A 21,539-nucleotide genomic window follows, 5' to 3' on the forward strand; every position below is an offset into this window, starting at 1 on the left:
GAAAATGTATCACTGTACACGCTAACATGCATAAAGTATGCTGATATTTTTCAGTGCAAAACCAACTGATTTTCTTTGATTCGAAATCGTGAGATGAATTAGCAACAATCATCAACGATGCGTTCAAATTTCAATGACGGCCTACTTCGCCTTAATCAGAGATTACTTGAAAATTTGCTTTAGAAATACCACACGAATTTTTTATTAATTTTCTCTCGAATTTCTGAAAAATTTCATTCACATTTACATGGAGAAATACCAAGAAAAATTCCTGGAAAAATACTTGGACAAATCTTCAAAGACTTCCTTGAGAAATCTTAAAGAATTCTTGTTATTAATTAATTATGAATCATGGTTTACGGCTAACCAGCCGAGTGGAAGTTCAACAACTACCGAAAAGCTAAACATTACATATATTTTGCAATTTAATTAAATGGACAAATTGATGTGAAGTTTTGCGAAAAATTTATACGTCTTCTCAGTGAGAATCGAACTCACGACTCCCTGATCTCTAGTTAGGGCGCGTTACCCCTACGCCATGAGAGGACTCATGGACGCAGAAGTTAACCTGAATTCGATTTCAGCTTTTTCGTGGTCCTTTTTCGCAAAGTGCACCTCTTTTGGAAGAATTAGATGCCCATCCAAACACAACGCTTGGGTCGCGACGTTATCAAACGTCCGGTTACGGAACATGAGTCAGTTGCTCGATAAATACTTATTTTTAATTATGAATCGTGGTTTACGGCTAACCAGCCGAGTTTAACAAGTCGTGAGTTCGATTCTCACTGAGAAAACGTGTAACTTTTTCTCAAAACTTCACATCAATTTGTCCTTTTATTATTTATTTAATTGCAAAATATATGTAACACACTTAAATTATTTTACGGATTCCTGTGAAATCTCAACAGCTGAACGGTTCGGTGAAATAAATTAACGGAGTACGGTAGATATTCACAGTATTCGGTAAAAATTCACCGGAACCCGGTAAATTCCGACGAAATTACGGTGTTTTATTTCACCGAACTGTTCAGCTGTTGAGATTATGGTGAAATTCACCGTAGGAGCTTAGTGTGAATGTTTAGCTTTTCGGTAGTTGTTAAACTTCCACTCGGCTGGTTAGCCGTAAACCACGATTCATAATTAAAAACAAGCACTTTTAATTCACTTCTGCAGTGGGGTTTTTTAGAAGCTTTTGAGCTCATATTTGACCCTAATATGCATCGTACTGAAGCGCCTCTTACTGAAAAGTTTCAGACAATTCGTCCGAGAAAAGAAAAAAATACCCATGACAAAGTGAATCATGGTAGTGGCCAAGTAGCTCTTCCCCTACCAGTAAGTGAAAAACCAACAACTTCATATTTAGTTGATGTTTGACGATTCTGGTACTGCTAATAGAATCGGCTATACTCAGTTGGGTTAACACAGAGGCATATATGTGGTGTATTTTCACAGCATTCTATTGATATCACAAAGAAAGAGATCTCAGATACTTCGATTATTGGATTTAGCTCAGAGGGGAGACATCATGGGAACATTAAACTGTTTCCTATCATCGTGCAATATTTTGATACATCCTAAGTAGGCATTCCCTCATTTGAATGTTATCTTTTTGCACGGCATAAAAATTAACAAGGCAGGCTCTTTACTGATGTAAATATCAAGTTTGATTGTAAACATGTGACGTCACTCCTATCGTACCATATCTCGAAAACTTATTCATATAGACTCAAGTCAAAAAAGTATACAAACTTACTTTATCGATCCTACGTGTTTCGCAGACAGAATTCAACACGTTTCCCTCTGAACCAACTCAATTTTTCACATTTAGAATGTATAGTTTTCGGATTTACAAAACGACGAAAGTAAGATTTTCAACTTTCGCAACCTAACCACTAGTTTCGCCGCCCCGCTGTATGGAGAGACAAAGTGACTTAACCACGAATCAAAACAAAACACTACTTGAGTCGATTTTACACTGGAAGAAAAACGTCGCAAGTAACTGGATAAAACGGCTTATCATTTTGTCATAAAATTCTTGTGTGAAATAATAGGAACTCCATAGTTTTTGAACGCGAGTTCATTGTATACAAAATTTAAACAATAAAATATGTTAAAAAGGTGATTCATTTTAAAACAGTTTTAGAAGACAGGTTGTGATGTTTTTGAATTTTTTGAAATTGGCAAGAAATAATCAGAAATGAAGGAAGTGTCGAAACTGCTGCATACATATTCAATGAAATTGTACTTGAAATCATAAAACAAGAAATTCCTTCCAAAAAATACGGCGAAACCTCAGTACAAAACATCCAATATGGTATAACAACCACATAAAAAATCTGAAAAATCGGAAGCAGAAGGCACACAAAATTTATAAAAAACACCAGAAAGATGAAAACCTAGCAAAATATTTGGACATTTGCAATCAATTCAATCTTGCCATCAGTGATGCTTTTGAAGAATATAATTCAAAAACTGAACTTGAAATAAAGTCCTGTCCAAAGAACTTCTTCAATTACGTAAAAACAAAACTAAAATCTGACAATTTTCCATCCGTTATGCACCTTGATGAAAATGTGGGTGACAACTCAGAAAAAATTTGCAATCTATATGCAAATTTTTTCCAAGAAATCTATACTACATTTTCGGAAGAAGACCGCGATCGCAATTATTTTGCGTTTTACCCGGAATTTTCTAGAGATATTGGTGTGAATCAAATCAATGTGCGGGAAATTTCAGACGCTCTAATGAATTTGGACGCTTCAAAAGGTCCCGGCCCTGACACTATTCCACCAATATTTATGAAAAATTTAGCAAAAGAACTTACAGCGCCATTGTTTTGGCTTTTTAATAAATCCCTTGAGGGGCCCAGATAGCCGTAGCGGTAAACGCGCAGCTATTCAGCAAGACCAAGCTGAGGGTCGTGGGTTCGAATCCCACCGGTCGAGGATCTTTTCGGGTTGGAAATTTTCTCGACCTCCCAGGGCATAGAGTATCTTCGTACCTGCCACACGATATACGAATGCAAAAATGGTCATTGGCACAGTAAGCTCTCAGTTAATAACTGTGGAAGTGCTCATAAGAACACTAAGCTGAGAAGCAGGCTCTGTCCCAGTAGGGACGTAATGCCAGAAAGAAGAAGAAGAATAAATCCCTTGAATCCGGAATCTTTCCAAAAATATGGAAAAGCTCCTTTTTAGTACCTATCTTTAAATCTGGCCGAAAATCTGACATACGTAATTATCGTGGTATAGCCATTATCTCTTGTATTCCAAAACTTTTCGAGTCAATTGTCAACGAAAAACTTCTTTAAAGGTCGCTCGACCTCAACAAATTTACTTCAATTTGTTGACTATTCATTGAATGCAATGGATAATGGAAACCACGTAGAAGCTCTTTATACGGACTTTAGCAAGGCATTTGATCGCCTAGACATACCAATGCTACTTTTCAAACTAAAAAAAAATGGAATCGAGCCAAGACTGCTGAAATGGCTGAATCGTATTTAACTGACCGCCAACAAATAATAAAATTCAAAGGAAACCAATCAAAACTAATTCAAGTCACTTCGGGTGTCCCTCAAGGCTCTCATTTGGGACCTCTTCTTTTTATTATGTATGTAAACGACATTTCCTTCATTTTCAATAAACTCAAAGTGTTAATTTATGCCGATGACATGAAGCTCTACCTGGAAATAAGAAATGAAGAAGACATCAATGTATTCCGCAATGAAATAGAAAAATTCTACATATGGTGCAAAAAAAGCCTATTAGAACTGAATGTAAAAAAAAAATGCAACCTAATATCATTTAGCAGAAAAAGAACAACACCACGAATTTCAATTTCATTAGGAAATCAAAATGTAGAAAAATGTGAAAGAGTAAGGGACTTAGGAGTAATCTTAGACTCTAAGCTTTCTTTCGCAGACCACTACAATACAATAATTCACAGGGCTAATAACATGCTAGGGTTCATAAAACGCTTCTGCTACAACTTTCATGACCCATACACAATTAAAACTCTATATATTGCATATGTAAGATCAATCATGGAATACTGCAGCATTGTATGGTCTCCTTTCTCAATCACACACGAGGAAAGATTAGAATCTGTACAAAAACAATTTCTACTATATGCTCTTCGTAAATTAGGTTGGACATCATTTCCACTTCCACCCTACAAAGCACGCTGCATGCTTATTGACATACAAACTTTGAAAGAGCGACGTGAAATCACAAGAGTTTCATTTGTAAATGATATCGTTTCGCAACGTATTGATTCTATAGAAATCCTATCAAAATTAAATTTCTACGCTCCTTCTAGGCAACTACGAAATCGTAACTTATTCTTGACAAATCATCATCGAACAAATTATGCCAAAAACGGGCCTCTAAATCAAATGATGGCCATTTACAATCAACATTGCGAAACTATTGACTTTACCATGTCTCGGCAAAATATAAAAACATACTTCAAATCCATAAGAAATCGCAACGCATAAAATAAAACAAAATGAAATTAACATTACTTACACTACACTTTCTTTTTCAATATTTTTTATAAATTTTATAATTTTAGTATTGAGAAATGAAACAAAAATATGTAAAATGTAAAATGTACTAGTCTACGTCGGTTGACGAAATAAAATAAATAAATTAATTTTCTCAAACCCGTATGGAAGTTACTTACGTCGATTTGAAAAAGTAATCGAGATATACCTTCCGGACCACTAGATCATTTTTTTTAGAAATTTGTTCGAGGTGGATATGAATGACGTCATCAAGTTGTCAGTTTTCGGAATATATCACCTGTTTAATATTTGTACATCGTGCTATTTTTTTGGAATTCCAAAACAATATTGAATGAGAAAGTTTGTGCGATTTGCCCTCCGGCGCCCGAGCCGGCCAAATAAACGAGTTAAGTAAAAAATAAAAAAAAAATTGTACGTTTGATATCATCATTGAAGATGATCTCAAAAAGCGCAATTTGCAATTTCAATGGAACAACAAAATTTTACTAGGAGATCAGTCGTGCAACGTCTCGTACTCCACGTCCTGCCTAACCACGAGTTTCTAAAGAAACCCTCAACGAATGCTTTTGTATCCTGTAAAAAACAGTCGGTTTCCAAGGAATATCTTTCCCAAAAAACAAATCTAATTGATTTTTATGGCACCCTTTATTGGTTTCTAGCAAGATATTTAGCGAATTCTTGAGAGATATTAGTGAAAACTTGACGAAATCTGCTTTGTGAAATGACTGAAATGATTCCAAGCAGAATTATTGAAACCCATGATTCGAGGGATCCTAGCGGTATCTCCTTATATGATCTTTCTTCTTCTTCTTGGTATTACGTGCTCACTGGGATAGAGCCTGCTTCTCAGCTTACTGCTATTATGAGCACTTCCACAGTTATGAACTGAGAGCTTTCTTTGCCAAAGTTGCCATTTTCGCAGTCGTATATCACGAACCATTCATAGTTTGTTGAAAATCATATTTACGATTAAATGTGCAGTCATACATATCTTATATATTAGAAATAGTAGCATGAAACGAGCTCACCAATTGATCCGTCATCCTTGACTGAGCAGCAACAATCTACTTTCAGCTCCACTCGTTTGTTCGGCAATATGAAAGCACTCAGAGAAAACAGGCGCGCGACCCGAGATCTTGCCCTCATCGCCCGCCCCGCAGGAGCAAGCGTCAAGGTCGAAGGATCAAACACTACTCTAATTGAAAGCTTTTCGAGATCTTCCCAAAAATACGATGAACAATTTTAAGAGCTGGAATTGCATTTAAATTATCTTATATGTTTATAATGACGTGAAACATGGTCTCTTTGATTTGGTTTAACAACAGAACATAGTCTTAAACATAATAATAAAAAGTACCGTTTAGTCTCAAGTTCCAAGAACAGTAAATTCTCAAGAAAACCGCTCAAATTTCTTTACAAGATGATTGATTCTTTTACAACATTACAAAATTTCCTGAATTTGAATCTCCAGGATATGGTCACTCTAAGCATCAGGTGATTTCAACACTAGAAATGTTTATTTCGTCTGTTTCTGAGGCCAAAAACGAATATCATCAAGTCATGATAACGTTTAAGAAACGCAGTTAAAATCTGATTATTATCTATGCTACTAACTACTATTAATACTATTAATTACTAACTAACTACTAATTGCATCCATACCCTGCCCTTAGGTGATGGGATTGACGGTGATTTATCAAGCGATTACATATTGTTGATATTGTGAAAAATTACTCTAATGCTAATATATTGATCGCGAAAATAATCGTAATTATAACTTATGAAATGTAAGCTAGTCGAATAGTTTTAAGTTAAATAATGAGCTGTGTTTCAATGCTTAAATATATTTTACACTTGATTTATCACACCTTCAGCATGAGTTTAGTTACTGTCGCATGATCTAACACCAGATAACTACGCGTAATGCTGGAGGGACCGGCAGGGCCTACTACCAGTCTCTACTAACACTCAAATCACTAACAAGACTGGGAAACCAACGATCACCTTCTTCAGTAGCACTATTTCTAATAGTAGTATTAGTTCAATATACATAAATCTTTTTCAGTAGACCACGAGGCGCAAGAGTGGGTGCGGGTGGTCTCTGCGTCTCACAGGTCATTGAAAATAGACATTTATGTTAGGTTTACTAACAATGTAGTAATTATTACCTTAGTAATACCGTAAAGTGCCGTAATTCAGCGCATCGCCTAAATCCGCGTATTTGGTCCAAAATTAGTCAAAATTTAAGAACAATTTTGAAATTTGCCCATACCGCTGGTAATGCATCATAATTCCAATTAAAATTATCATTAACAATAATTTACGATTTTTGAGAAATATTCCAAAAGGTTTTGAATTACGGCATTTTACGGTATTGCGTTATTTAGCAAGGTAGGTTGTAGCGGTATTAGAGATAGTTTAGTAGTGTTACTGATATATGTATAATAATTAGAAAACTGATGACGCTGTTGTTACTGAAATGTTTCATTTTTAAATATCTTTTATAATATAATATAATATTATTGAACAAAATGCTGTAATTTATAACTTATTTAATTCTCTACGCATTTTTGCACTACTTTGCATTCATCACACCAACACTGGCGACATTAGCGTTCTTTGGGTAGTATTTCTGTTATGTAGTAGTAACCTCTATCGTTTTTATTCTAACGATCATAACATAATTATAGTGAGCGTAGTAGTGGAAATAACATAGAAGTAGCTTTTGTATTTGTAGTTAAGGTATCATGGTTAGTTCCCTGTCCTTTGGTTCAGAAAGGGGTATGGGCGTGTTCTGCCAACTCGGTCGATGCAGATTTCTTGTGTGAACAAGTTACAACATGGACGTTCTAAAGTTCCAGAATGAAGTGTTGTGCATTTGATGATGGGATGGATTCACGTTCGTGCTTTACTTCTGCTTATCTGTAAAGTTATATGCAATAACCTACCCTTAGCTTAACTATTTAAATTAACAGTTGCAAATATAATAATCGTTTTGAGCTTACTAACATGTCGTCGCGTTAATTTTATTTTATTTTTTTTTTTTCTATCTTTATTAACGAGATTTTTAGCCCTGGGCTAGTTCATCTCGGGACCAACGGCTTTGCTTCCCTTCCGAAGGAAGTCGTCACTGAAATTTTTTGTGACTATTTCGGGGATGGGATTCGATCCCAGGTCCTCGGCGTGAGAGGCGTGTGTTCTAACCACTACACCAGGTCCGTCCCCCGTTAATTTTATCATAATGATCTTTTATCCACATCCATCGAACCATTCTGAATGGCCGTTGTGAGAATATCACCAAGAACTTCTCACATGCAATAAAGCTGGATTGTCATACATTGAAACATCAAGGTTCTCGCTCTTTCGGATTCATTTTTTGTTGTTTATCATTAGTTTCAGGGATTGTTATCGTGGGAATCCAAAGAGCGAATTTTGTATGACTTCAGTGTACGCCAATACTGCCATAAAGCATGTAACAATCACTAACAGTCCTTCTCTCTTTATCCTTGTTTTCATATCTAACCCGCTTCGAGGAATAATTCATCGAAGAGGAAAGGCATCCTTATCATGGCAGCGTAATGGCCGAGAAAACGTCGGTTTGCGGTCGCATCTCTCCATCCTCGGTTCTGCCCTACGCTCGCCAAATCGATACGCACTTGATCCGCCCACCTAGCTTGCTGCACTCCACGCCTTTGATAAGTATAAAGTTTATGTAATCATTGAATACTAATTGGAAGGTAAATCAAATGAACTTATTATTTAACTAATAACAAATTTGTTCCACAGAGCGATTTACAAAACACCACACAAAATCCCTCCTTTCACATATCCTTAGGCAAAACACTTCAGACTTGGCCCCTGACCCCCTTGTACATCAATAAAATAAAATAAAATAAAACTACTAATTGCATCCATACAATAATACCTACCCTGAGTGATCTTATCAAATACGTAAAAGTATAAAACTATACTCAAGAAAACCTAAAGAGATTTCATCTTTTGGTTAGAGAAAGTTATTGCAACCACGTGATGACACTTCTCCTTCTTCTTATTCGTAGCATTACGTCCTAACTGGGACAAAGCCTGCTTCTCAGCTTAGTGTTCTTATGAGCACTTCCACAGTTATTAACTGAGAGCTTTCTTTGCCAAAGTTGCCATTTTCGCATTCGTATATCGTGTGCCGAGTAAGATGATACGATGTCCAGGGAAGTCAAGGAAATTTCCATTACGAAAAGATCCTGAACCGACCCAGACACTTTCAGCATGGCTTTGCTTTGTAGACACGGACTCTAAACACTCAGCTAAGGAAGGTCCCCGATGACGCGATGACACTCCTTGAGGATTCAATGATTCACTTTGTCACGAGATATTTTGTGGTCAAAATGTCTGAAAGACACACTTTCATATAAAGAGATTGTTTCCCAGTGACCTTCAAAAAATTTCATGATGGAGTGAATCAGAAGTATCAGAAAAAGGATACGTCTCCCTACCTGCAAAAAATCTCGGCATAGTCATAAACCCGTTCTAATGATAGGTAATTTTTGCACGTCCAACGGTTTCAATTACCTATAACGCAGATGTGATGCCTACCTTCACAGATTTACGAATCTGAAAAGAAAATCAGTTATTTTTTCACACTTGAGACGGTCACTCATGTGGAAATTTTTGTCAAACCTTGAACACCTCAATATGAGTGTAAAACCAGTTTGGGTACTAGTTGCTAAAATCATAAAAAATGTGTCCCTAAACTAATCACCAAAACTATTTCCCTTCTTTCCAGGTGGAAGTGGAGTCCCTCCGGAAGGACCTTCAAGAAAAGCAGGATCTTCTCTGCCAGGCGGCCAAAGCGATGGAGATGATGGAGGAAAGCCAACGTAAGGCGGAACACCACCATCGAGAAGTGCTGAACGACATGGAGCACCGGTTGGAAATGCTTCAGCAGGAAATCAAACAGATGGAAGCGGCTGATCGTCAGCATCAACAGCAGGAACAACATCACGGAAACAATACGACGCGAAGTGCGCTCAACGACACCAATCTGCTCGACATCCTGGAGAAGCAGCACCTAGAGCTGAACGTAGTCGATAAGCTGCAAGCGTTGGATATGGAGAACGTCATCCGACAGTGTCGGACCCAAAACGAAGAACTCTGGAGGCAGATCAGCGATTTGAACAAGCAACTGGAGGAGAAGGAACACAAGCTGAACACGCTGGAGGTACAGCTGAGCGAGATGCGGTACGAATGCGCCGAAATGAAGGACAAACTGGAGGAGAACGACCGTTCGACCTCGGATGCTGAGGTGAGTTACTTTCATTCCCTACGGTATTGATTCACAGTGGAACAAGGTTTTGTCTCAAACACCGCAATACCGCTTTTATTACAATATGAGGTTGCTGAGTCGATTGCAGTTTTCAAAATTATCACAGCCCGTTTGGTTTTGAGATATTGAAGGCTGAAAACGCATTATTTATCAAATTGCATGCAAGTTTTCTGTCTTGTTTGCTCATTTCAATACAGAGTTAGAATTAGGGCTAATGTGAAGACTTATACATTCTCAGTAAAATCGGTTTGAAGTTTCCGGGTTTAATTTTAATTCTATACTATGTTTCCGATCGATTTGATCGCATGATGCATTTTTGTAGGATCCATTACAATATTATTTTTGTAGCAAAATATTTAACTTATTTAAATATTATGAATAACATGTTAAAATAAATAAAAATCCATCATGTGCCATTCATCAAAATTTAGAGCTGTTGCGCCCCTCGGTTTTTCGTCGTCTTCAGTTTAACAACAGCGATTGCGCCTTTTGACCTCGTCCTTCTGGTTTGACAATCATCAGCTTCGCCGTTCTGCTACGCTCTCTCACACGAACCTTCATCACTAACGCCCTTCTGCACACTCAGTTTGAAACGCGCCCTACTACCACACTCAAGCTCAAATGCGCCCGGTTACCGCAGAGGGGGAAGATGGGCGAAATTGACGTCAGAGTTCGAATCGAAAGAGAATATCAAATGCGCCTTTATGTTTTTCTTACTTATTTCGTGAAAGACGTTATTTTTAAGGAACAGATGTGCATTATATGATTGCAGTTTATCAAATCAACTGTTAGGTGAATAAAACTCAGTTTGTTTACATTTGTCAGTAAGGCCCTTAATCTGGTACTGTATTGATTTATGTGCCTGATTGGTTACGGATATCAGGAAAGGGATCATTCAAAAATGACGTCCATCATTTGGGGGAGGGAGGGGATCTATGAAAGTGTGACAGTACCTGTATAAGCTATTGCAAAAAGCGTGACAGAAGGGGGAGGGGGATCTAAAAATTCCGGTAAACGATGGACGTCAAATTTGAATCTTCCCAAATAGGAAATACGAATCAAATAAGATTATAATATTTGCGTTTTAGAAAAGAACTTTTTGATGATTTGGAAAAGTGTTGTATCTGGCCATATAAAAGCTGGAGAATGCAAGCATGCTCAAAAAATCGCCTAAATCGCTATTTAATCGTGCAATTTAAATCTAACTAGCTTATGTTCTATTTTGCATGATCATCAAAAATTGAATTATCAAAAAGGTTTATAAATCATTGATAAAATACATTTATAAAACCAATATTGTATACAACTTTGACGCATGTAACAAGAAAATTGTGACATACTGGAACATTTCTGAAATCGGATTCAGCAATCCCAAATTTACTGGATACGTACTAATTCGATCTATGAGACAAGCTTCGTTCCGCTGTGTAATAAGATAAATTTTAACTAGCAAATGAGCAAGCTTCTCCAAAATGCCATGAATGCAAAAGAGGAACGCATCATGCATTTGCACCTTGAGGTTAAAGTTCTGAAAGCCCTGAATGAACATTTAAATGAGCGAAATCAACGATTAGAGGAAGACAACGGCAAACAGCTTCAAATCATTAACGACCAGACACGGTTGATCCAAGAGATGAGTGTAACTAGTTTCTTCGAGTTGTTGTTTCAGAATTTTACTCATTTTAGCTTGTTTAGGATATTATAGCAGTGAAGAGTGCTTCCCAGTACGGTTACAATCAATACGCTTCAAAATTCAAAAAAGAACGTCACAAATTGTTGGCAGAGATCGAACAATTGAAAATGCAAGTTTCGTCCGTGCCTAGCAAGATACGGCCCAAAAGTATGCCTGCCTCGGCTATCGGAATGGAATACAGTAGCAAACAGAAGTTGCGGTTTGAGGTCTTTCCGTCGGCGAAGGTTTCACCGACAGACTGCAGGAGGACGTCCAACTACAACTGGGGATTGCAGCAAAGCAGGTCTCAATCCTGTTTAGGAACGAGTTATACTTCAAGTCCTACCGCAAGCCCCCAGAGTAGCAAGTTATCCTACCTAAACAGGAGAAAGTCTGGTTCCGAACCGGAAATTTCCTGTATTGGAAAGTACGGTGAACCTTCCTATGGATCCAGTTCGAAAGATTGGCCGATGTCGAGTAAACCTGCCAAAAATGCCTATTTCGACAGAATCAAGGTTGTTTCCTTCTGATCCCCGTAATCGTCTATGGTATTTTATGAAATTGTTTCTTCCAGGGTTTGATTGCCGATATCACGAAGATTAGAAGCTAGATCAAACTTATGTTACATTGCGTAGTTCAATAAAGCAATTGCTCGCTTGAAAGTTATCTTATTATTAATGCACTTCCGCACAACGATCCATCCCGAAAGATTTTAATATTTTTAAATTCCATTAACTCAAATTCCAGGTCCTGAGGCTCAAGAAAGATCTGTTCCAGGCAAAGTCGGAACTGGCGGAGAAGCTGTGCCAGTTGGACGACACCGAAGTGAAGCTGAAGGAAAAAATGGCCGAGCTATCGAAGACAGCCAAGATGGTGGAGAAGCTGGTGAAGACCATCACCGAGCTGCAGATGGAAAACGCCCGACTCAAGCGCAATTCGGTAAGTTGGCCATGAAAGGCTATGCGACGGTAGGATTTTAGCTAACTCGATCGTTTTTCGTTTGTTAGAGCCCCGAGTTGAAACCCCCCGATCCTGTAAAGAAGGTAGATTGTTTGCTTCAAGCTTAGTATGCACCTTATCTCGACGCGTATATCTTTTTTTGTTTCAGTAGCGTATCGTGGACATTCATTGCTAAACATTTGAAAAGCAAAATTCATTCACTGTAATCAAACTCTTCCAAACTTTTAGATAATTTTACATCATTTATGATAGGCATCAATCAATTTGACTGATCGTTATCTTCTACTACTCCTAGGTTCCTCCAAAGCCATCAAAACCTACTCTCAGTTTGTTTGCTCGGCGATAGCATCGTTTTAGGGTGCCCTGCATTTCAATTGCATTTGCCACTGTTGCATGATTCGCACTTGTTATGATTATTCATTTTCACCTTTACTTTACGCATAGTCAGTAGCATTACGGTATGTTACCGAAAAATAGGTCACAGTTGTAGTTCCAATAATGGTGAGTTTTTTGGATTGGAAAATTGATAAGATTGTTAACCTTTAATCACGGATGATTTAATGCAAAGCTTCTTGCCTGGTGGTGGTATCGCACAATCACTCCGTCACTAAACCTTTTCGATTTAGGATTCGATTGGAATCGTATTGTAAGGATCGTGTGTCAGAAAAAAAAATCATTCTAAATATGTGCTACACATACGCTTTTCCTGGGAATATTCTTTGTTGGATTCAAGTTATCGTATTTCTTTTGTATTAGCATAGTTTTGCATATTACAGTTAGGATTGCATAATATGCTGTAATTTTCAAAATGCTTAACATTCATCATTTCTTCCAGATGGAGGATTTGATCCCTTCATCCTAGTCTTTCGATAATTGTTCAGTGCATTTTCATGAGCTCAGATTCGATACCGCCCAGTTGCATCATTGTTCTTGAGCTATTGAATGGAAACCTCAACTTCGAGTAAAGCTAGATTGACTGATAATCCATCATCCATTACAATGAGGTTGACATTTGTTCAGTATCTGTACTCTCACCATCATTCAAATGTTTGTCGAAATACTGCTTCCACCTTTCGAACATAATACATTAGATCGCTAAAAAGTTCTCATCGTATATGAATAAGGATGCACCTTACTAGTTTAGGGATAAAATGCCGGCCCAAAATTCAGGTTATTTCTGAAAAATAGCGAACATTTCATTAAAATCAGTCCATAAATAACATAGACACACTCTAATTCAGTTGACAGCCTGCTATGGTAGCAAACGGTCGCGTTTTTCAATCGCTCCCGTGAGTTAATACTTGTCAGGCGTGTACAAGATTAATTGTTTCGTTACGTGAACTATTATAGCTCTCAAGCTATTCGAGAAGAAATCTCAATACAAAAGTATCGTCGTAAACGCTATTAATCAGGCGGTCGAGTTTTTTCTCGAAAAATAGCATTCGCCACAAGCCTCCATCTTCGAGTATACGGTGCTAGAGAACAATAAAAACAATTTGCTTTGTTTCCACACTCAAGTGAAAAAAACCGCTCCGTGAGTGCCATCTCTTTCAACTGGGTTCGACCCTCTTTGTGTGCGGGTAAAATAATATAACGCTGTGAGCGATATCACCGAATAGCTGAGTGCTAGTCTCCCGACATGGGATCGGGGACTGACCCCTTCCGCGACATCCCATTGGGGATGTGGGTCCGTCTAATCGCCGTGATGGGGAATTTACCGGGCCGCTCTTCCCCGAATGGGGAGACCCTACCGGTAGTCATGGACAACTCGTAATGCTGCGTATGGAAGACGTCGAGGGTACTCTACCTCCCGCCCCCATTCTCCTTCGCAAGTCAGTGGAAGCTTATCTAGGAGCGCGAGTTGATGGTGCATACCCGGAATCACGAGATGCGTCATACGTCTTAAAGTTGCGAAACAAGTCACATGTCGAAAAGTTAAAAAAGATGTCAATGCTTGCAGACGGTTTTCCCATCAGAATAGTGGAACACCCTGTGCATAACATCTCGAAGTGTGTCATCAGTTGCAACGACTCGTGTGTGTACTCGGATGACGAACTAACCGCAGAGTTGCAGGCCCAAGGCGTCAAAAAAGTTCGACGAATTACTCGGCGAGATGGAGGGAAGCTAATCAATACTCCAACGATCATCCTAACAATAAACGGTACAGTTGTTCCGGAGAGCATCTTCATAGGATGGATCCGATGTCGTACCCGACCGTTTTACCCCTCACCAATGATCTGCTATTGTTGTTGGGAGTTCGGGCACACCCGTACCCGCTGTCAGAACACGGCCAACCCCACATGTGGCAACTGCTCCGGCAACCATGTGATCGTTAAGGAACATCCTTGTACATCCGGTGCTTTTTGCAAGAGATGCAATTCTGCAAACCACTCGATAGCTAGCCGAAAATGCCCTGCCTACATCAAGGAAGAAGAAATTCAACACATACGTGTCGACATGGGAATTTCATACCCAGCAGCAAAAAGACAACACGAATAAGGGGTCATGCACAAATTACGTCACGCTCCGAGGGGGGGAGGGGGTCAAGTCAAGCGTGACAAGTCTTACAAAAATTTCGGAGGACTCATACAAAAAACGTGACAAAGGGGGGGGGAGGTGGTCAAAAAAGTTAAAATTTAGCGTGACATAATTTGTGTACCATCCATTACGGCACAACCCACAGTCAATGGCATCCGTGGTGGCGGCTGGCAATGATCAGCGTTTCGCTGAGCTCTCCGCCAAAGTAGATAACCTCGTACAGGAAGTTAAGCGTAAGGACGACAGAGTAGAAACTCTACTGACCGAAATCAGAAACAAAGATGCTCACATTGAAAGGCTAGAAGCAGCACTGAAACTAACTCCTGAAGAAAGACTGACCATGGTAAAGGAACACGGGACAATAAAGGATATGGTCCAAAAGATACGCTCCCTGGAATCTGAGCTGGCCAGAAAAGAGAAAGAAGTTGCTGTAATGAGAGACGTCTACGTTCCCAAGAAAGCCCTTAATACCACAGCGAACGATACCGCAAAAACCCCTGCGGCAGTTTCTGAGCCCTGTGCTAATAAAACCAACCCAACGAGCAAAAAAACCAGCACTAAAAAGAAAGTCGTTAAAACTGATGACTATGGACTACTAAACAAGCGCTCGAAAAACTGTGTCTCGCCAATAGATACTTCATAACCTATGAATACGTCGATCAACTATTCGCCGGAAAGCGGTGATATCGAAATCTCCTCTGGAGATGAGCCGATGCTAAATGCATCCGGTTACATATCAGATTCTTAAAGAAAACCATCTTTCCAGTCCTCTCTTGTTTCTCCGCCCAACAAATAACGAACATTAACCAGTCAAATGTCTTCGCATCCAACCACTATCGATCCTAAACATCAACCCAGTGCAGAGAGGACTAGCAAACCCGCATCCAAACTAAATAATTCAGCAAATCGCAAACCACAGCTCTTCAAGAATCATCAAACATCCCCGGTAGAACCACCGAGTAGTCCAGGCTCCGTCAGTGCGGTCGTCTACTCCACCCCGGTACTGGCGGACAACCCTGGGCACTCCTTGGTGACCGGAAGAGGGACGGACAAGGGAGAAACATCCTATACCCCTAAGAACAACGCGGGAATCGTAGCAATAGCAACAACAGAAGCCCATCAAGAGACTCAAGAACGTACCTTTGGTGCGCCGAAAGTGCATAAACCGTCGTCAACACACAGCATAACATATGACTCTCTGGTGGCAGAACGGACCCCAAGGACTACCCTGCCAGAACTAGCAAGATCCAACGCAGCAATATACGATTTACTTCAGCTCAACCAACAGAACATCCCCTCTCCCACAGCAGGCACTTCCGGTCTAACAGCTCCTTCAAAAAGAAATCTTCGAAGAAAGTCTCCAGTCAAAGTTACTACCCAGTCGACACCAGTCAGGCAATCACAACCCACTACGGTTCGTCACAGTCAAAACGCTTCCACAAAAACCGCACTGGCTATCCAGTGGAACATGAACGGTTACTACAACAACCTAGCGGACCTGGAAATTTTAGTCAGATACCTAGAGCCGTTGGTCCTAGCAATCCAAGAACCGCATAAGATTAGCATCAACAGTCTGAACCACTCCTTAAGAAGGCAATATACATGGAGTCTTAAATGCAACCAAAATTTCTATCACTCAACCGCGATAGGAGTTCTAGTTTCTGTACCTCACTCGCCACTTCAATTCAATACCGACCTCCCTTTAGTGGGAGTAAAACTAGGCTATCCGTGGCCTTTAACTGTTATATCGGGATATCTCCCCAACGGTAATATTCCAGATTTAAAACAAAAACTCGTTGATTTTTTCCAGGCACTAGATACACCGATACTGGTTCTGTGGGACGCCAACGGGCACCACCCCGACTGGGGAAGTACCACTGCTAATGCCAGAGGTTCATTGATCTTGGAGATTGCTCAAATGTTTGATTTAGTCGTTCTCAACGACGGAGCCCCAACCTTTATTAGGGGCGAACGAAGCTCTACAGTTGACATCAGCCTAGTATATATATCGTATAGTTAATCGACTCCTTTGGGCACCAGGCGAAGACCCAATGGGTAGTGACCACTACCCGATCTCAATCAGCATCAACGATCAACCCCAAGCAATATCACGTCGTCCCCGATGGAAGTACAATGAAGCAGACTGGTCACAATTTCAGGAGTCAATAACTCTGAAACTTTGTGATCCTGTACCGGATAATATTGATGAATTTCTGAACATTATCAGTGACTCGGCCTCACTCTCAATTCCTCGAACATCCACAAGTCCAGGTCGGAGATCTCTCCCCTGGTGGTCCCCAAATATAAAAAAGGTTATAAAAGAGAGGAGAAAAACACTAAGAGCTGCGAAACGCCTTCCTAATGACCACCCTGCCAAACATGACGCCATGGAGACTTATCGCTCAAAAAGGAATCAATGTCGTCAACAAATCCGAGAAGCAAAACAGAAGAGCTGGGAAGATTTTCTAGAAGGAATAAACGAAAACCAAACCTCAGCTGATCTGTGGAATCGTGTAAATGCTCTAAATGGCAAACGGAGATCCACGGGAATGACCCTGCAGTTGCCCAATGGTCCTACTCGAGATCCACTCATTATAGCTAATGCTCTAGCAGATTACTTTGCGTCACTTTCATCACTTGTTCTCTACGACGCTAATTTTCTTCGACGGAACCAAGTATCTGCCGACAGCATAATCAAGATGGCAATCCCAGATGATACCGCCGGTTTGCCGATTAATGCTCCCTTCCGGTTCGATGAACTGACTTTCGCGCTACGTCGTTGTAAGGGTAAATCAGCGGGTCCAGACGATCTTGGCTACCCGATGTTTCGAAACCTAACACCCGAAGCAAAAGCCATCTTTCTTGAACTTTTAAACAAAATCTGGATCGGAAACACACTACCCAAAGCATGGACCCACAGCCTAGTTGTACCAATACCAAAAAATGAACGTGCTGCAACATCACCTAGTGATTTCAGACCTATATCTCTGACATGCTGTGCCAGCAAAATCCTAGAACGTATCGTGAACCGGAGGCTGAATCGTTTTTTGGAAGACAACCAACTACTCGACCATCGGCAACATGCCTTTCGTGCCGGACATGGGACAGGCACTTATTTTGCTGGTTTAGGAGATGTGCTTCAGGATGCGATGAACGCAAACCTTCACGCTGATATCGCCTCCTTGGATCTGGCCAAGGCCTATAATCGTGCCTGGACACCCAGAGCCATTCATCAGTTGGCTGAATGGGGTTTGGGGGGAAATATCCTCCACTTTATAAAAAAATTCTTAAGCGGCAGAACATTTGAAGTAGTCATCGGTAATAACCACTCCACAGTTCGAGCAGAAGAGACAGGTGTCCCCCAAGGCTCCGTTATATCGGTCACCATTTTCTTAGTTCTTATGAATAGTGTCTTTGACACGCTACCTAAAGAAATCTACGTATTTGTCTACGCAGATGACATTGTCTTGATAGTCATCGGCCGCACCTTGAAATTCATAAGGCGAAAACTCCAAGCAGCCGTTTCTGCAGTTTCAAGGTGGGCTACTCAAGCTGGCTTCATACTGTCGGCAGAAAAAAGCATCGTCTCTCATACCTGCCGATCGCATCACCGAGTGTTATCAACTCCTGTAACAGCAAACGGTTGTTCAATACCACATAAAACATCAACCGTAGTACTGAGTGTGCGACTGGATCGAAAACTACAATTTGGTGAGCACCTCAACGAGACCAAAAGAAACTGCCAAACACGATTAAACCTCCTTCGAACGCTATCTAAGCCACACCGCAGTTGTAACAGAGATACTCTTCTCAGAATTGCAAGGGCCATTGTCAATAGCCGCATCTTCTACGGAATTGGCTTGTTTAGGGGTATCCAGTTTCTTACATATTCAGAATCTACGTTAAAAAATGAACTAGAATCCAAAGTTTCATAATTTTTCGTGATCTGGAACCATTTTTAAAACACGTTTGAAATTAATATGGAAATCCCTTCTGAATCACCCCTCGGCAAATTTTACTTCGGGACGAACTGTCATTATGTAAAATGAAATGTCACTGAGTCGACGGAATGGAATCTTTTTTAATCGTTTATAATATCAACATTAAGATATTGAAGTGCAATAAAATCGTGTTATATTTAGAAAAATGTGCTCTTTCGATCAAGCTACAAAAAACTGTGAATTCTTCCTTACTAAACAACCCAATTGAACTGTTTGGTCTAGCAGGGGATGCTCTAATCACATGCCTTGCTCCGGTATACAACCAAGCTATTCGCATAATTGCTGGCCTGCTTCCGTCAACCCCAGCCGATGCGGCCTGTATTGAACTTGGTGTTCTTCCCTTCCGCTATCAGGTTACACAAACTCTATGCTGCAGGACTACAAGCTACCTGGAAAATACCACTGGAGATCATGAGGCCTTTCTTCTCAGGGAGGGGAATAGATCCCTCAGCAGCCTGGTCCATCAGGAACTCCCCCCGGTTGAGCAGGTCCACTGGGTTGGAGCTAGAAGGTGGGACGCCACCGACTTCCGAGTAAACTTGTCTATCTTGAAACACTTCCGAGCTGGAGACAACTCTGCCGCTATGCAATCCCATGTCGTCGAACTACTTGCCGACAAGTACCGCAACTATCATCTATTCTACACAGACGGATCAAAAACTGTGAATAGAACTGGTTTCGGCGTTGCCACAAACGACACAAGTTACTTCTATCGGCTGCCCGACCAATGCTCTATCTTTTCGGCTGAAGCAGCTGCAATACTCTTTGCAATCACAAGGCCAACAGAACGCCCCATCTGCGTAATTTCTGACTCTGCAAGTGTGCTTACCACCATCAACTCTCCATCAACACGCCATCCTTGGATTCAAGCCATCCAGATGAAGTCCTCTCCGGAAACTGTCTTCCTATGGGTACCGGGCACTGTGGTGTCCGGGGCAATGTGGAAGCAGACCGCCTTGCCGCCACAGGACGACTTGGCCGCATGCTCACCAATTTGATTCCGGGTGCAGATTTGAAAACTTGGTGTAAATCCACTATTCGCTTGAAGTGGGCCCGAGAGTGGATAGGCCTGAGACATCTATTTATAAGAAAAATTAAAGGGGAAACTACAAGATGGATCGATTCTGCCGAACGACACAACCAGCAAATTCTGTCTCGACTTCGAGTTGGCCACACACATCTAACACACAACATGGGAAACCGAGGACCTTTCCACAAAGTATGTCCGGCATGCAACACGAAAATGACGGTAGAACACCTCTTAATCGACTGTCCCTGCTACCAAGCTGCCCGACTTCGTCATGTATGTTAGATTCCGGGATCGATAACCGCTAACCCCTCTTAATACTCGGAATACGTTATCAAAACTCAACTATTTGATCGCTTTGATCCGACACCGATCGGCTCTAAAGCGGAATAACAACTGACTCTTTATTGAAGTTCAAGCAATCTTATTATCTATTCAATTCATTCTTCAAAATTAGGAATGTTCAATATTTAATTCCAACAATCGGCCATCCTGACCACCATCGGCCTCCGATGGTGTGTTCCTCCTTCTGGTTTGCGCCACTATGGTCATCTTCATCGTCGTGGTTGGACTCAACATCCTTATTCTCATGGTTTCCTCCGCTTCCTTTTCGATACGTAACACTACTTGCAATGTTTGTCACTAATCTCCAATTCCATATAGGTGAAACTGTGATGGAATATTTCCAATGCTGTTGTCTACTATGCTTGTTGAATCTATTGCGCCTTTTCTTCTTTATTCGCATAAAATGATAACAGTGATGTGATGCGTTTGTTAGCTGATCGTTGGACACATCTAGTTTGTTGAGACACACAGCCCGTGTCATCACATTTCGTTGCCCAGGCTTATACACTTCATCTTCGTATACACATTTTTCTTTGTGGTTGAAACTGGCATCGTCTGTTTGTACTTTGTCCACATCGCAAACTGGGCGGGAATTGCATTTAGTGTTATGCGGTACTGATAATTCACTTTTCAATTCATAGTTTATACGAGACAAATTCAATATTTCACTGTTCATCCTTATTATTAGTTCACTTAATTGTAAAATTTGAACATTTGCGTTAATAATCTGATCTGCAATGTTCTCATAAAAATATGTACACTGATAGATATTTCCCCATTGGGAACAAGTTTCACTTTGCAAACTAACTAACGCCTCCATGCTTAGCAACAATTTAATTCCTTAGAGTGTTTGATTACGTATCCATGGGCATCTCTGGTTATCCCGGTTGAGCCCCCAATTTGTTAGATTCCGGGATCGATAACCGCTAACCCCTCTTAATACTCGGAATACGTTATCAAAACTCAACTATTTGATCGCTTTGATCCGACACCGATCGGCTCTAAAGCGGAATAACAACTGACTCTTTATTGAAGTTCAAGCAATCTTATTATCTATTCAATTCATTCTTCAAAATTAGGAATGTTCAATATTTAATTCCAACATGTATAAGTATAAGAGACGCTTTAGCTAATGATCCGACCAACGA

At 40.2% G+C, this 21,539-nt stretch overlaps 2 protein-coding genes across 10 annotated transcripts in view; both read left to right on the forward strand.

Annotated features, from left to right (window-relative positions):
* The window catches only part of LOC5570142 (centrosomin), a 150,019-nt gene that overhangs the window by 119,619 nt on the left and 8,861 nt on the right, over positions 1-21,539 (forward strand). For 7 of the 9 annotated variants that reach the window (XM_021850616.1, XM_021850617.1, XM_021850621.1 and 4 more), the window contains 3 exons: positions 9,309-9,827; positions 12,268-12,459; positions 12,528-12,563. In XM_021850616.1, coding sequence (XP_021706308.1) covers positions 9,309-9,827; positions 12,268-12,459; positions 12,528-12,563 — 747 coding nt within the window. The remainder of the gene's footprint in view (positions 1-9,308; positions 9,828-12,267; positions 12,460-12,527; positions 12,564-21,539) is intronic. The other 2 variants (XM_021850622.1, XM_021850623.1) reach the window with 1 other exon arrangement.
* Positions 11,229-12,182, forward strand: LOC110678075. Its single transcript, XM_021850629.1, has 3 exons — positions 11,229-11,487; positions 11,544-12,035; positions 12,095-12,182. Exons 1-3 carry the CDS (start codon positions 11,302-11,304, stop codon positions 12,128-12,130), a joined length of 714 nt encoding a protein of 237 aa, XP_021706321.1. The 5' UTR covers positions 11,229-11,301; the 3' UTR covers positions 12,131-12,182.

This window comes from Aedes aegypti, chromosome 3 (genome assembly GCF_002204515.2).
Source record: "Aedes aegypti strain LVP_AGWG chromosome 3, AaegL5.0 Primary Assembly, whole genome shotgun sequence".
NCBI classification, from domain to species: domain Eukaryota; kingdom Metazoa; phylum Arthropoda; class Insecta; order Diptera; family Culicidae; genus Aedes; species Aedes aegypti.

What these genes read in the sequence shown, in the direction of transcription:
- LOC110678075 (XM_021850629.1), top strand. Translation starts at nt 11,302, where the DNA reads ATGAGCAAGCTTCTCCAAAATGCCATGAATGCAAAAGAGGAACGCATC. An exon ending in GGTTGATCCAAGAGATGAGT is followed by an intron (nt 11,488 to 11,543) that starts GTAACTAGTTTC and finishes TAGCTTGTTTAG; the next exon opens with GATATTATAGCAGTGAAGAG. An exon ending in CCTATTTCGACAGAATCAAG is followed by an intron (nt 12,036 to 12,094) that starts GTTGTTTCCTTC and finishes TGTTTCTTCCAG; the next exon opens with GGTTTGATTGCCGATATCAC.